This window comes from Myodes glareolus, chromosome 11, assembly GCF_982192425.1.
Source record: "Myodes glareolus chromosome 11, mMyoGla1.1, whole genome shotgun sequence".
Taxonomy (NCBI): domain Eukaryota; kingdom Metazoa; phylum Chordata; class Mammalia; order Rodentia; family Cricetidae; genus Myodes; species Myodes glareolus.
Genome location: NC_142036.1, coordinates 36,147,962 through 36,165,314, shown reverse-complemented (window position 1 = coordinate 36,165,314; position 17,353 = coordinate 36,147,962). Strand labels below are relative to the sequence as shown.

The 17,353-nt window shown below is 41.3% G+C and overlaps 1 protein-coding gene across 1 annotated transcript in view; it reads right to left on the bottom strand.

The window, feature by feature from the left end:
* Positions 1-3,682: 3,682 nt before the first annotated feature.
* Positions 3,683-17,353, bottom strand: part of Dio2 (iodothyronine deiodinase 2) — a 199,668-nt gene continuing 185,997 nt past the window's right edge. Inside the window, 3 exon segments of the mRNA XM_048449347.3 lie at positions 3,683-8,684; positions 8,686-9,123; positions 16,967-17,241. Coding sequence (XP_048305304.3) covers positions 8,544-8,684; positions 8,686-9,123; positions 16,967-17,241 — 854 coding nt within the window. The 3' untranslated portion in view covers positions 3,683-8,543.

Here is a 17,353-nt window from a genome sequence, read left to right as displayed (position 1 = left end):
TATATGAGGACTATATTTACATCATTTCCCCCTTGCAGTTTCTCCCTCAAACTATTCCTGTGTCCCTTGCCCCCTCTCAAATTCTGATTTCTTGATTATTATTTCATGTGAAAACATCAAGCTAAGTCTATTTTTGTGTGTGTATGCATGTGCTTTCAGCAAAGATCACGTGGTTTTGGATAACCAATTAGAAGGCTGAACCCTGGGGGATATTGATTCTTTCTCTTTTATCAGTCATTAGTGGCATGTTACTCTCTATATAAGAGTAGAACTTTGTGATAGTTCCCTTATCCAGATTACATGCAAGGTTTTATCCACAAGTGTAGAGATCTAAACTCAGGTCTTTATGCCTGTGCTCCTGGCTTTAATAACTGAGTCATCACCCAGCCCCTTCCCTTATGTTTTAAAATTCTTTTTTTTAGATGTTACTTCTGTATATTTTCGGACTCCCCTTCTAGATAGAATTGAATATCAGATCTTAAGATATATATATATATAATATTCTTAATATTTATAATATATATTTATATTAAATATAAATATAATATAAATTTAAAATATATAATATTCTTAAAATTTCTGTCCATTATTCTGGGTATATATGTATGATGTTTATGTGTGGGAGCACCTGTCACAACAAAAGTGTGGAGACTTAAGGGACAACTTCATGAAGTTGGTTCTTTCTTTCCCTCTCTCCATAGTTTGCTGGAATTGAACTCAGTTGATCAGCTTTGTGCAACAAGCACATCTACCCACTGAACCCTCTCATCATCCCTGTATTCTGACTTCCTAAGTTTCTAGTTACACAAGTGAGGCATACAAATACAGAATAGCTTAGTAGCCTGGCACTCCATTTAGCGGGGGCTCTATACATACCCCTCCTCTAATGATGCACCTAGCAATTCAGTACCCTCACCTACACTGAGCCACACAAACGTAGAACTTAAATAACAGAGTAAGTCTTTCTCCTTTAGTAATAAACTCCTCTTTTGTGGTTAGTCTCCATTCAAACATGCTAGAACCTATTCAGGAATAGAGGAATAGGGGCAATGGACTGATCTTGGTTGGGATTTCCATTTTTATGTCTATGCATAGTTGGGTATGTATATGATTAAAACCAAGTGTATTATGAGAAAGGACATGCACAGTGGAAAAAAGACTTTCATAATCTAAGTCAGTCAAACAAATTGGAGACTCACTTACACTGTTCCCCTCGGCAACTTATCCCTTCCCCTTCTAACCCTTTTAAAAGAGTCCCAAACAGCAGCCAATGTTCATGGATAGTCAAGAACCTTGCAATGTATCTTGCACTGTTTCTTTAATTGAACCCTCTCACTGCCTTAGCAGCTGTGTGCACCTTTTTAATTCTTTGACTAAGACAATGAGAAACTGGAAACATCAGGTCCAGATTAAGATGACAGGTAATTTATGAGCTTGTCTGTTACCACTTCATCCTAACGTGTAAACAGTTGAACAGACTGAAAACTCAACAATACTTTTCCATCCATGCAGAGAGTATAGACTCAGAAAACATCTTCCCCAAGACTGGGGAAACAGGAAGGTAAATACATCACAGCTTAGATGGTCAAGAAGCTTGGTTAGTAGAAGGTGAAGAGCTGGGAACACCTGCAGGAACCTTTCCCTGAGTAGAAATATCCAAAGAGTAATTGATGCATTGGAGGAGCCTCAATGTGAGAAATGGGTACTAAAAATTCCAGGAGGACCCAATCACGGTGTCTCCTCACAACTTTGTAGGTTTCAACTCCAGAAACTGAACTGGGCTCTGGGTTTCAGAAAATTAGAAAAATTCCTCTCTAGCATTTGGCAAGCAGAAGACAGAAAGATCCATTTTGAAGCACACCAGAACCTTGTTTCCAGAGGTCTAACCCCTAGGAAAGACGGGCGAACTATACCTGACCAGCTTGGGTGTTGTGAGAGTCTGACTGACCTCAGGAAAGAGAAACACAGTAATCAAGTCAATTCTAGTTAGTCAGTGCTATGTAAGCAGGGTGAAGAGATGGGGCAACACCTGTGAGGATCATAGTTCTGAGACAAGGGCTTATAGAAAGACTGAGGCATGCCTTTTGAAACTGTCTTTCAAAACTGAGGGAAAAAATAAAATCATTTTCAAACAAAAATGGAGAATGTTTCTTGCCAGGAGACCTCCTTCATAAGAAATGTTAAAAGAAATTCATTCATTAGAGAAAAGGAAAGTGATATAGGTCAGAAACTACATACAGAGCTTTGACAGCAGACCTGAAATAAAAACTCGGTTTCCTTATTCTTATGTAGCAGATAACAGTGTTTAAAAGATTGGCAGCAATAACACTTATGACTATGTATGCATGCACACAGAATAAATGACAGTGTTAGGGACAGGAAAGAAAAAACAAAGGTAGTTTGTTGTTTTAAGACGTTCAACCTACTTAAAACAGTAAGGTGTTGTTTGAATGGGATAGACAATGTTGTAATTGAGCACTGCAAACCCAAGGAAAACTATTAAAAAGTAAAGTGGTGTGTGTGAGTGTGTCCCGCGCATGTGCGAGTGCATATAAATGGCTCTGTGGTTAAGAGCACTAACTGCTCCTTCAGAGAACCCAGGGTCTGTTCCTAGCACCTGTAGCAGGTGCCTCAAAAACCCCTATGACTCCAGCACCAGACGGCTTAGTGCCCTCTTCTGGCCTTCACGGGTTCGTGCACGAAAGTATGCATACACAGAGTAAAGCACACACATAAATAAATATCTTTAGAGTAAAACAAAAAACATGAGGCAGTTATTTTGGGGGGTTGTGGTTACTAGCCAATAGAACCATTTAAAAAATTTTAAGCCAATTTGCACATGTTCCTTGCAAAATTTTAACAAATTCCTGATAGGCCTCTTGAAGAAGTCTGGTATTTATAGGCATATCACGGGAACCTAGCTTGGGGCTCTGTAAAGGAATGAAGCTGAATGAACAATTGTAAAATAATGATATTTTTTTTTAAAAAAAGTTCCACTAAAATTCAGAGTATTATATAGGATCCTACAAGTATTAATAATTATGTGTTAAAAATTCATGAGAAAGCATAGGGTCTCAGGAAATATCACCTTTTTGTTTAAGTAATCTGAGAAAGAAAATCCACATATTGAACCACATTCCAAGCATATTCCTTATGATTTCTGGTCATGGCATTCACAGTACATCCATTTTCTTGTGCTCTTTCACCCTGGGACACGTGTAATATACATAGGTCTAATGCTTTAGCTACATTATTAGTGCATTGCTAACCACATAACGAATAACATATGTATGTGTCTGTATGACTGTGTATGTGTTCTGCGTGTGTGCTGCTTTAACCAACTTCTTGAATGTTCCTTACACTCAGAAAACCTAGACTACAAATCTGACAAAGTAAATGCTTGCTTCACAGTCTCTGGAATTCAGGCCCCCTTTCATGGATCCTGTGTGTAATTTGTTAATAAATATGGAAAATATCTGAAAGTTTATTTTGAACTCACCTTGATTTCCTTGAAAACCCTGGCACACGGCATTTATTAAATAATCTGGCATGGCTTTGCCCACAAATACCAAGGAGTGCATATTAGAAAGATGGATGCTCTTTTCCTTGTCACCCATGAGTGTGTTTCAGCCCAGAGCGAGGTCTAGGAAGCTATTTAAAAATAAACAAATAGAGCCAAAGAGTAACTCTATTCTTTTATTCAAAGTTTATTAAAACATGAGAACAAGTTGTATAAGCACACGTACCACTCAGCACCGATAGAACAGCACTCTTTCTACTGATAATCCCCAAAGCTTTCCTCTTGTCTGCAACCAAGAAGCAGAGATGGACACACACACACACTCTCATCGCATTGACCCAGCACTCTTCGCATCGTGACCCAAATATTCTCCTTGCCAAGGAGACAGAGATGGGAGAGGCAGACTCATGTGACTACATCCAACCACAGACTGAGCGGGTGACTCTTTCGTCGGCAGTTATCATTTCCACACCAGTGAGCTCTGCCCATCTCAGTTTCTCCCTTCGGGTGTCTGGTTATCTGGGTTCGTGAGACAGTCTGGTGACAACGGACACACAATTAAACAAAACTGGCCAATGTTCCCTACCCAAGATCATGTAATTGCTTTGGTTATCAAGTACTGGGTACATAGGTCTTCTCGTTCCAACTCCTGACACATAAAAACCGCCTGGCATGGTCTGGAGCAGTTTTGAGAGAATTTTATTTATTTCTCATCCCCTTCTGAGGGCCTCTTTCATTTTTATGTTTACCTGTTTGAATTTTTTTTTCTCAAGATAGATGGGGGAGGGCAGTTTGAGTCAAAATAGCGACTTCATTAAACATCTGCTAGGTCTCCAAAGTCTCGGTAAATATTAAATAAACTCCCCAGAGCCCTGGTGCTGTTGCCTGAGACAGGCAGCAAGTCCTGGCTTGCATGAAAAGTCTTGTTTGGATATCTGTACGTGTTTGCTTTCTGCTGGTTCAGACTCATCTTGGAACAGAGCTGAGTCTGTCAAGTCTGCGACCTTGTTTCTGGCGTTATCTAGAACACAGCATGAAGAAGAGGCAGGGTGCTTGCTTATCCTAAAGTAATTCACTGACATCCAACAACCTCCAACTATAAGAAGTTTCATTTCAAAATTTTCCAAGCCAGGAAGGGGGGGGAGCTAATTCCTCCCACCCAGTAGCTTCCTAGTTCATACAGCCTCAGATTCCTCCTTTCCTAGGGGGACTCGGGACAGTCCCAAGACAGTACAGTCATCAAGCAGTGAGTGATTCTTATGACCATTCTAGGAATCTACATAAAGAATGGGGTTTGGCTTCTACGTTTAAGGCAATAATAGACATTGGAGTATAACCAAATATCCTTGGGTTCTAGTTGGGGACTGCATCCTAACGAAAGGTCCTAAAATTAAAAGACTCACAGCCAATTTCCACTAAAGAGAGAGGACACTGGACGTGTTCTAAAGATCAGAAGTGCTAATCTGCGCGTTCATATCATTCAGTGGGGCGGAATCAGCCTGATTTCCCCCTCTGCAGTATCCAAGGTTATTTTCCAACCCATCAGTCAGAGGTCAGGTGGAGCTAATGTCCAGGCCGATCCTCTTGTGAAGTACATACTGAGACGTCCTGGACACCAGCAAATCCCTCTTGCTGTGGATGGAAGCTACAGGGCATGCCAAGGACAGCTTACATCCACCTGAGAATTCTCTGAAAATCACAAGTAGCATCCACATCCTTCTCCTCCAGTATTTTCTGGGGTGGGGGGTAGCCCCTACCTGTGACCTCACAGTGCTCTGTAAATTTCAATCAAAACCCAAATAGTAAAATACACTCAGACAAAGGGATCAGACTATTAGTCTAATAGTCAGACTGCTGACTATTAGAAGTTAACTAAATCAATAGGACCACTTCGAAGCAGATAGTACCAAAAGTCCAGGGACATAAACTATGAACGAGGTAAAGACACAGGAGGGGAGATCTAGAGCTGGAATAAAGCCAACATGTGCGTTGCATGACTGCCACTCTGACCGCACAGAACAAGAACAATGACCACTCTGCCTCCACTGAGGTTCATTGCCGTTGTATGAAGGATGTCTACATTTGCTGGGTGGGCACTTTATTCACGCCCATTTAAGAAAGTCATTGTTCAGATTATTTCCTCTAACCCATAAACTAAAGTGATAGACTAAGATGTCTTTCAAACACGAAGGGTTTGAGAAGTCCAGATGCTGGGGTAAGTTCTGAGCAACTATTTCAACAGTGGTCAGGCCAATTCAGTTTAAAACTCTGAACTGATATGCCCATGTAAACATCTTACAGGAGGAAATGTTTATGTTCTGGGAAAAATAACTCCAAGATATATATCTTGGATATATCAATGATATACATACATATATATATACATATATATCATTGGAAGAATATATAAGCATATGTACGTATATTTCCTTGTGAGAATTATAGTTATAACTCTTAGAAGGAATATACATTATAAAAGGCATACTAGACAGGTGGGTACTGACAGCCTAATAGTGTCACTGAGCACAAGAGCTGAGCATGAATTTTCTTCTCTGGATTAATGACGTCTTAATTTTGTAAAAGGCACATCATAGGAACTCATAGACATATACATTGAGATAAATAGGTTACATAATTACAAGCGTATCCTACCCGGGAGACCACCCCATTCTACACAGTGTAAGATTCCTGAGCTCTGCCAACCCACCTTCTTCCTGGGCCCTTCAACAGTTTTTCTTCCAGTGTTTCTGCCATGTTCTACTGAACATGTCTGTGTCCCTGACAGTCAGACTATGTCTTTGTATATTTACTTCCTCTTCGTCCTTTCTCCACTGGCCTGTGCTCCCAAAGACAAATTGTATACACATACAACCTTCTCTTTCTGAAAAGATACAGCACACCTGGGTGCTTTGTTTCCATCACTCATTTCCCCCGACACCTAGCGTGGCTTTAGCCAAAACTCATCCCCCCACCCACTTCTCTGACGTTCTGTTCCACTGTGGTACATGAAAAACCAAGGGGACATTCAGGGACGACGATGTGAAGGTTCTGAAACCAATATTTCACTTTGCTTCTTTAGGGAGGCACATAAATCCCAACACCATTCTGAAGACTGAAATCAGCGAGGGATAGCGGATAAGCCTTGATGGCAGGCCTTGACATTTGAGGAGTCTGAAGAAGTCTCTCTTCAGTTGTATTTTCCAAAGCCACTGCAGTTTTCGAAATTTACTTTGTTTCTTTGTGGGCATGACTGACAGGACTGGCAATCCTTAGATGCTGCCAAACATAGTCACAATCCTGCTTTAATGTCTAAACAAATGTGGGCTGATGATCTGACTTATTTCTTGCTGCCATTTTTAAAAGCAATACTTTTGTTCCACGCACACCCACTTTCTAGTTTTCTCATTTGGGACAGCTTTTTAATAAGATGACTTTAACTTTAGATTATCTTCTCCCATGTAGTTCAAATTTAGATCTAATCATTGAAAGAGAGAGACATAAAAACCAATTGATTTGACCTGTAAATATAAACATATGCTGTTAGCTAAAAGTCTTTGAATTTAAAAAGTAATTATGATACAATATCACTTGGTCTGATTTTTGGGGGAGGCTGTGATCTTTATGTATTGCTTGTGGGTAAAGCTGTGTTCCTTTTATTTTAAGAGGAATGTATCCATAGATATAATCATAGTTATGCACATAGTTACTAAACTTCACCCAATGGGTTAACTCTAGTTAAAGAAAAAAACCCAAGTGCAAATTCAAATGTCAGTGAAAATTCTATTTTACCAGATCCCAGTGATACCAAGAAGCCTATAAGCCTTCAAAACTATGGGAAAAAATAATCAGAGTAAATTGTTCTCATGTTAAAGTGAAGAAACCCATTTTCATTAGAGTTTACCTACTTTAGGAAGGATCTGGGACTGAATAGCTAGGGTACCTGGCTCCTACACCCTTCACTCAGCATCCAGAGAAAACAGTGATTCTGAGATTACGGACAGAGGGGAGCGTAACATTGTAACTGTAGGAATTTGGCAGGAATAACTCAGCAGCACCTGGCCCCCTGGATTTTCCCTTAGCAAGTATCACCCATTGAAATGGGTATATTCTAGAAAGTAATTATCTCCATGTTAAGAAGGTTCACCTGTTTTTATCTTCCCATCTCCCACTCTCTCTCAGTCTAAGGGTACTGTTACAATCTTGTCTCCATGTGCATCCTCCCTGTGTTACTTTTAGCCAGCGCCTTTCTCTTTCCAGCTGTGTGCATGCTTCCATGCTGGTGTGGCTGAATGACACTCTTATCTACAGCTTCCAGGCAAAACACTGTGCAGTTTTCTCCTCTTTCTGCCCCCTCTTTCTTTGTTTGATGAGTTCATTTTCTCTCACCTAGCGCTTTCCCATCTACCAGGTTTCCGATGTCATCTTAACCCCCTAGGTTGGGGAACCCATTCTTGGTTTCTACATATATGGGAATATGGGAATTCTGGGCTATAGAGACTAACACAGGCATTGCACAGTGAGAACTAACACCTCAGACCTAAGGGCATGACATTGCTTCATGATCACATTATAAGTAAGTATTTGGGGGGGGGGGTTCCAATTGGGTTTGTTCCTGATGTCTAAAACGGAGACAATACAGTTCATCAGATCATAGGTAGTATAGCTCCCTTAACATTAAGTACTCTGGGAACTGTTGTCCTCTGCTCCCAACACATGTAAAGGGCAGAATCAATTCTGTTGCAAGCAAGGATGAACACACACCGCATCAAAGTTTCTTCCACTCCAACTCGGATCAGTTCACTCAGAAGGGAGGTAACAGGGCTGCTATTTAGCATGATGCCATTTGTGTACTAAAGGAAGTATTGAAATGTTCAGAGGTTGATGTTTTCTGACAGGTATATATCCCTGTCTTTCAGTGAGGCAATGGGATTCAGTTGAAATAGTAGATTCAGTTCTCAACTTCTTTTACATAGTTTTTCTTAAAAAAAATAATAAACACTATTACAATCACACATTTAACCAGCTATTCTAAAATTCATCTCTTGTTGAAATTCTTCTCCAGCCAACTCCGGACTTCTTGGAGGTTGTAGCTGAAGGGACCCTTCCCCCCTAAATAAGCAATTTTCTGTCTCTGCACGATGCACACACGTTCAAACGCTACCCCCGTAAGCTACGTTGGCGTTATTGTCCATGCGGTCAGCCACAACTTGACACTGGGGCGGCAAGGAGAAACGCTCCAGGAGCTGTTGGGCTGCTGCGCATCGGTCCTCTTGGTTCCGGTGCTTCTTCACCTCAAAAGACAGAGAGGAGTCCCCAGGCACTGCCCAACCATCTGAAGGATGAGCCTCATCAATGTATACCAACAGGAAGTCGGCCACTGATGAGAACTCTTCCACCAATTGGCGGAAGGCTGGCAGTTGCCTAGTGAAAGGTGGTCAGGTGGCTGAACCAAAGTTGACCACCAGTGGGCGCTCTGCACTGGCAAAGTCGAGGAGGTGGCATTCTGCCCCATCGGCTGTCTTCTTCAAGGCATAATTGTTACCTGCTTCAGGACTGGAAACATGCACCACGCTGGAATTGGGGGCATCTTCACCCAATTTAACCTAATGGTGAAAAAGAAAAAAAAATGTATTAGTACATTACTAGTTCAATTTACTCTAAATGCAATGGGTTCTAATGAGAGAGAGAGAGAGAGAGAGAGAGAGAGAGAGAGAGAGATTTGAGTAAAAGCCAGTCATGTCATGTCAGGTAATCCAAAGAATGGTCAAGAAAAAAATGAAAGTATAAAAGAAGTCTTCCATTCTGGCTATTCATTGGAGGTAATTCTTTCCATCTCTGAAGACACTGGAGGGAACTGCTTTCATAATTAAGTCGACTCTGGTGTTCTTTGCCACTCTCACTTTCCTGTCAATGCCTAACAAACACTATAGAATGAATGATTAATTGACTTCATTTTAAAAGTTAAAAGTAAATGGCCCACTTTAAGATAAATTATCTCATTTTTGGAATGGACTGCCTTCTTTCTGAAGCCTAAAAGATGCAGGCAAGACCTGAGTTTTCACACATATGGGTTTAATTTGTTTTCTCTTTTCTCCTCTTTTAAATAATAATTTAATATATTTATTTGTTTATTTGTTCTTTCTCTCTCTCTGTGCGTGTGTGTGTGTGTGTGTCTGTGTGTGTGTGTGTGTGTGTGTGTGTGTGTGTGTGTGTGTCATTCTCAGCACTTGTGGAGCTCAGAGGACAACTTGTTGGAGCTGTCCTCTCCTTCCACCATGTGGGTCCTTGAGTTCAAACTCATCTCATCAGACTTGGAAGCCCGGTGAGCCATTTCACGCACCCAGTGTAAGTCCTTTACTATTAACCAGTGAATCAGTTCTGTCTCTGGGCAAAGCTGGACAATCTCTAAACCACCCTTTGTGAGTAGGGTTCCTCCCACTTGCCCTTGTCCATGCTTTCCCACCCGGAAATTTAGGCAATCATGCCTGCTTCCCTTCTGTGGGCCATGGATGAGGAAGTAAGTAGAGGCACTCTATTAATGACTCTGTGGGGGTAAGAGCTGCCACTGTGGACAGCACCCATCACATAAGGCATACTGCCACTATTGGGAAATCATATGTTCAAAAAAGTGCAAATTGTTCTGAGAAAGAGATTTATGCTCCCCTCAGCATGCATGGTATGATCTCTGTAGGTTCTTGTGGGTACTGCTCACAATATGTATGTTTTTGCTAGAATCTCAGAGCTGCCCCTGAAAAGCAAAAACTAACAAGAAAAAGAGCTACTCCACAATCTGACTTTAGCTAAGTTCTGACTTTCTATATATTTTGGGGTTTTTCTTACACTTCTATATTGGAAGACCCAAACCTTGAGCTTTTCTGTCATATAATTTATTATCAAATCCTTCAGAATGATAATCATTCAGATACAAGGCATGGTGACTGAAATTATCCTATGAACCCCTTAGCCCTTGGTTTAAATCATTGAACATAGAATACTGAAAGCTAGTAGCCTTTGGATCTGTAAATTGATAATAAAAAGCAGGCAACAGAAAAGAGTCAGTTACTTACTTCAGAATTAACATGAATGAGTCTCCCTCTAGAATGGTTTAATCAAGGCTAATACCATTAGGAATAGCTTACAATGGAACAATTGATTTTTAGATACTATCCTTAATATTACAAAACACTTCCAACTGGATCTACATATCTTTCTCATATAAATATAGTCCCATATAGAACTACCATTAATTGAAGCTACTTAAAAGGGAATTGCCGGAGAGAAAAGATGTACACAGATGTAGAACACTCAGGAGATTTTCGCTTAGGGAAGGAATCAAAGTTCTTTCTCGTTCTTCTTGAAGCTTTCAGGACTGGTTTGAAATAGATACTAGTAATGGTCCAAAAGACATCTTAAAAATCATAGTCTTGCTTCTTAGATGTGATTTAAATAAATATATTTTGATTCAGTCACAACTATGAAGAAAGTTACTTATATGGATCATCTTGGCTATTTTACAATCAACCAGATAGAGAATTCCCATAATTCTCCTCTGACCAGATGGTCTCTACACTGCTCTTTGAAGCACTGAAAAACACATTAGGCAGGAAGACACACATTTTAGGCATTGTTGAGCTTTAAAGTCGTGGGGACTCTTGACACTTGCTCCTAAATAAGGTTATAAAGGGGCTTGCCATGACTTATGACTTCCCGTCGCACCGTGCACTGGTGCCAGGACTGCTTTGAATGCCACTGGCTGTGCGATGTTGATCCTCAATGGCCTGTGATAAGAAGGCGGGGATGTGCTCTGATGAGCATGTTGTAGAGACTACTTGTTGGATCAGAAAATTTTCATGGGAGGAAATAATCTCTGTCCTGCAGACTAGAGGATTCATTCTGGGTGAAAGCATCCATCTGCATGTGGGAGTCATCGTTGAGCTCTGTGAACAACTGTGTGGTCTTGATAAACAGGCCTGGGTCTCCCTGGTTCCCAAGCAGACCTGTTGATCATTGTGTTATTCCTGACTATTCACCGGAACAATCTGATCTAATATTTTAGTTACAGATGATCTCTTGTTACCTGCAGTAAATTTCCTTGGAAAGTTTAAGAGCATGTCACTTCTTCGAGACAACGGACAGTTCTGCCATACAACCCTTCACAAAACAAAGAAATTTTAGTTTCTAGATTACCTTAGAAAATGAAGGATAAGTATCACACACTTTAAATTTGAAATTTAGGGAAGTCAACAGATTCTTAATATCCCTGGTGGTGGAGGTGTTTAGCATTCCATTGCTCTGGAAAATATGCATCTTGAAAGCTTTAGGGAGTGAATTATTGAATAAATTCTGGTTGCTATAATCCTAAATCAGGGAAGACTTTTACACTGAATAGCAACCTTGTCATACAGTGAGCGCAGTCAGGTGATGGACAAATCCACTAAAGCACATTCATTCAGAAACAGGAACCCTACCCTGTCACCAGAGACTGCTGTAGTCAACACAAATATCGTTGACCTGTTCTTAATTATTTCAGCTAACCAGCAAATAAAAGAAATGAGATCAATCCTCTTTACTTTGTTCTTCAGCTGTGCACATTAGGAAGTCACGTATGAACACCTTATTCATGAAGGTCACAGGCTAGAGAAAATACATATGTAAGATTAACGGTACTAATAAAATGAAGTGTGCTGGGGCACTTGACTAGTATCCATAAAACCCTGGATTTGAGCCCCAGCAGAACAAAATTAGCATACACACACGAGAGAGAGAGAGAGATACATTTATGATATATAAGCCTAAGTGTGAGCAAACCATTGGTCAGATTTTATAAGCCTTATAAAACTAGTCATAAATTGACTCATCTCTTCTAAAATCTGATAGGAAATAAGTTGGATAAAATTTTGAAAAATAGAATTAATCTTTAAAAAATGTTTTAAATCTATTTCCCAAATCACTATGAAAATTAAATTTCTATTTGATTAAAATTCCCAGTAGAGAATTTCTTGATTTTTTTTTTTGGTTAGAAATTCTGCTGAGATGGAATGGGAGAAACCCCACTGTCACCCATACAATGGAAGACAAGAGCAACGTAGTCCCTGAAACAGAGCCAAAATGACGAAGAAAGTAAAGTTGGTCCCATAATAACACTAAGGCTACAGGAAAGACGCTCGACAAAAACAAACCATCCCCTGGTACTCCCAAACTTTGTTTTAATTTCCCACAGTGGTACAGAAAGTCTCCTGGCCACAAGTTACCTATCATCTTAATTTCTGCTTCGTAGAGGGTTTGTGTTTGGTTTTTGTCCTTAATGAGACATATTTGCCAAAGAGGCATTCAAAAGGCATTTTTTTGCTCTTGCGGAAGAGTAATTAGGTCGGTACCTCTTTCCCTGCCAGCATCAGCCGCCTAAAGAGAACCCTGCCTGGTATTTAATGCCCAAACACAAGAAGCATCATTTCCACTAATTGGTCTTGAAGTTCCGATGTTCCCAAAGGGTCTCTTTATTTTGCAAGGATCAGAAGGGACACACGTAAACTGTGATAGCGTCACTACTGACCTTTATCGCTCTCATCTGCCCTGTTACAGTCATTTCAGTGGACAGGAACACAATGCCCACTAAGGGAGTGGGTGAGGCATTGGCAAGTTTACTGCTGATGACATCTCTGGGCCAAGTTCAAAGGTGATAACAGATATGTTTGTAAACATGAGCAAAAGCACAAATGCAGACTGTATGTAAGAATTTGACTCCCTTGATGATGGGTTCCAGTTTAGGACAGTGTCGAGTACTTAGGGAGTAGAGGGATAAAGCAGCAAGATGCAGACCCAAGGGAAATATGGAACCATTCATTGAGTGAACCAGAAACAAAGCATATAGTGCCAACCTTGCTTTTGTTTTTGTTTTGTTTTGTTTTCCCACAGCATAAGAGGAGCTTTTGAGTAACATATCACATACTCTCATGATGAGTTGTGAAACAAATTACAAAAATGGGGGACAGGCACGTCCCAGAATATTTACACAGACTTTTTGTCATCCAAAGCACTGGAAATTAACTCTCAGGAAGTGTCCAATTCTTCAACAGAATGATCAGGCTACAGCAGTGTCCTCAGAAACATGGCCAAACAATCATTAGGCAGAGCTTCGGCCATCCCCATTCAGATGGGCCAAATAAATCAGCCTTGAAGAACAGCCTACCTCCTCTATCTTCTGGGTTAAGTTCTCCTCTTTGGCTAGTCTCTTTTTGATTTGTATCTTGAAAATGAAGCTCGAAGTCCTATCATTTCGCTATGTTTTATCCAAGTGACAGACAAGCTCTGGCTGTGGCCTTCTTTGTGTCCTTGTAGGACAGTTTCTCTCTCTAAAGAGCCTCTTTTCACTGTAGAAGCCAGTGTCAAAAGGCTGGAGGTTAATAAAGAGAAGGAGGAGAATGTTAAAGAGACCCTTTCAAAACCAAAATTGTATGTTCCCATGAGCATGTTTTCTGTGCCACTGCAACATCAGCCATGCGGAAACGAGCCTGCTTGTGAGTGTCTGTCTATACTGTCTGCTTACTTTTACACTTCATTTAGGTAGGAGCCAGGCTCCAAGGGAGGACAGCTTGCTTACTGGTTGCATTTCTAAGTCGTTGAGCACCAACACAAGGGTCCAGTGTTCACCAGCAAAGACACCGAGGAAACTTAAATCATAAATATCTGTTATTTCTTCCAACCCTTACACCAGTATTTTAGATTTCCTTTTCAACCCAAATTGCACACAGACCTCCTGATCCATTACCAAGCCCATGTGATCTTTGATAAGTTCCTTATAAAGATGACTTTAAGACACTTTTAAAATTTCAGTGCAGTTTTTATTACTAGTATTTCATTCTGTTCTCCTTCTCTCTCCTCACTCCAGCTTCTGCCTGTGTCACCTCCTCTGGGAATAAATACAGCATCTCTAAATATCTTCACAAATATAATAGCTGACATTCACTAAGCAAGGAAGTTGGGAGCAATGAATGATCTGTCCAAATGAAACTCATGGAGACACACCCCTCAACCTGGAGAAATCTGCTTCAGGGGTGGCAGTCGCCAAATAATGCAAGTCAAGATTGTGAAATCCCAAGATGCAATGTCAAACAGGACCTCCTCCAGCATCTATGGAAACAGTCACGCCTAAAGACAGTGTGCCACGGATGACACAGCATTTGGCAAATGATTCAACCTGTTTGAGAGGTTCTGAGGCCACCACATCCACCGTGATGCCAGGTATAGTTAAAGACAAAAGAGGACAGGATTTTGCTCAAGTCGTACTCATAATGTTTTCATTTATCTCACACCCAGCCCAGCTTTTTCTCTGAGCTTCTGTTTTCTTGGGGTTTCTTTGGCACATAGTCGCTATTGTACGAATCATTAAAAGCAAGCATAATAACATAAGTCATGAACTTGGTCATTAATCAAATCAGTGGGCAGAGACAGAGAAATAAATAAGAGGAATACACAAAGCATATGCCAACAGTAAAAACTAATCATTTATCTTTCTCAGTTCCCATGAACATAAATAACAACATACAACAACACAATGGAGCACTATACATTAGTGAAAAAAGACACTATGAAGATTATTAGAGAGGCATTTGCTTGCTTTTTCCTTTTCCACATCAGTGATATTGATGGGAAAACACCTCAATTAATGTTTATAGGTGTTTTTGTAGCCTCAAAGGTTGATATGAAAATAGTATTTATATTCTCTACATATGTGTATGGGTAAAATTCTCCAAAAATTCACTTTTAAATTTTTCTCAGCAGAAGTTCACTGTCTTTCAAAAGCGAAGCTTTTAGTATACTGAGATCAAGCCACTAACTTTTCATATTATCTAAGACATGATATATATCTAAGATATGATGTAATTGAAGGAATTGCCTAATCAATAACATTTTAATGTACAGGTGTAATGCCCCACTCCTCCAACCTCCTGACACCTGAACATACATACAGACATCACATTCTCTGTGGGGATGGAGTTATCTCTCAGTATCTCCATGCTCATTCTTGTTATTACCTCTACATGTAAGATAAAACGGGGCTTTAATTATAGTGCAGGAGACTCCTTTCCTGATGAGGGCATTCCTACTTGCTAGAAAGAGGCTTGGCATTGGACATGCCCTCAGCACAGGAAGAGGGGACCTTCTTCCGATGACTTGCAGCAACAATATCATGAACCACACAATCTATTCACAAAAGGCCTTTTCTTCCCCAGCACCGGCTTGGATGCTTTGTTTTTATTTCTCTGGCACATGGATTGGTTTTTCCACTGTTTATTGGGGGAGGGAGGGCTCCTTCCCCTCCTCCTCGGCTGTTATGAGTTTCCCTCATGCTCTCTACCATTCCACCTGTCTGAAGAATGCCACTTGGTTGAACATCTGGCTTCACTACTGCAAGCTCCCTTCTCTAGCAAGTTCTCCCTGTGGCCCTAGGGACACATTTCCTCCTTTTGCAGAAATCTCTTTCCAATGCATTCGTTCTGCCTAAAACCCAGGATGCTTCAGGAGTCCTGTGAACCTAAGCAATGGGAGCAAAGGCATGGAGGAGCATACAAAAATATTCTTCTCTGCCCTGACAGATACCATTTGAAAATGTTCCCCTAACATCTCCCAGCAGCAGAAAGGCTCGAACACCAGAACTTTTCACTTCAAAACACCAGTCACCCACTCGGGTGTTTCAAATGCCGATAAAGACACACGTTTGCCAGGTAAGGGAGGTCACTGTTGCAATGTTAGGCTTTGGGAGCCTGATCTTGGAACACACCATAGACCCATCAGAGCTTTCCTAGGTAACTTATTTGTGGCTTTGGTTTCACATACAAAGTTTGGATTTCTGGCAGTTCCTTGATCTTTCTTTTTGCAAACTGACACTTCATAACTAGGAATCCATACATTTCAACCAAGTAGGTGGCTGTCCTGGGCTTGCTTCCATTAGTTCTTACCTCCCTAAGAAATGAAGGGGCTAGGGTGTGATCATCATCATCATCATCATCATCAGACTCTGACCATTTCAGCAGAGACGAAGCATTATCCAGACCTTCCTACTACATCTCCTACAGCCTCCTATTAAGCAAAGCAGCAGAACCCAGCTCATGCCGAGAGCAGAACAAATGCAGCCCCCAGCCTCCAACAAGCCTAACTTCACCCAGGGTTATTTCACCACCACCAAGCCCCCAAACTGCCTAGTCAGAGCAAGGTAACAGCAGCCATCGTCAAAGACTCTTGCTGAGCTCACCCAGAATCCCGATGGCTCAATATCGGTCACTCCCAAATCTAACCTGTGCAACAGGTGTCCCAAGCGACATTGAGACTTCCTTGAACGTCATCAAAAGGGCAGGCCACCCCAGATAGGGCTGCCCATGACCTGCAGCCCCGTACCTTCCAGTCCCCTGTCTCTGCTGACCTAGAAGCCCAGTGGGTGCAGCTCACCTGTTTGTAGGCATCGAGGAGGAAGCTCTTCCAGACACAGCGTAGTCCCTCTGAGGTCAACATGCGCCGCCACTCTCCGCGAGTGGACTTGGAGCGGCTGAGCAGCAGCGCCACGTGCTTCAGCAGAATGACCGAGTCATAGAGCGCCAGGAAGAGGCAGTTGGAGAAAAAGACTGGCAGAATCTGCAGTGTGATCAGCAAGTCTACGCTGAGGAGTCCCATCTTCTCTCCTTCCGCAGCCTGTCCCCTGTGTGCTCTGCTTCCCCCTTCACCCTCTTTTTGAAAAGGAAGGTGGAGGTAGAGGAGGTGGGGGACCAAGGAGGAAGGTTGGGAGTGGGGGTGGGGGGAGAAGGAGAAAAACTAAATTAGAAGGAAACCCAAGTTGTC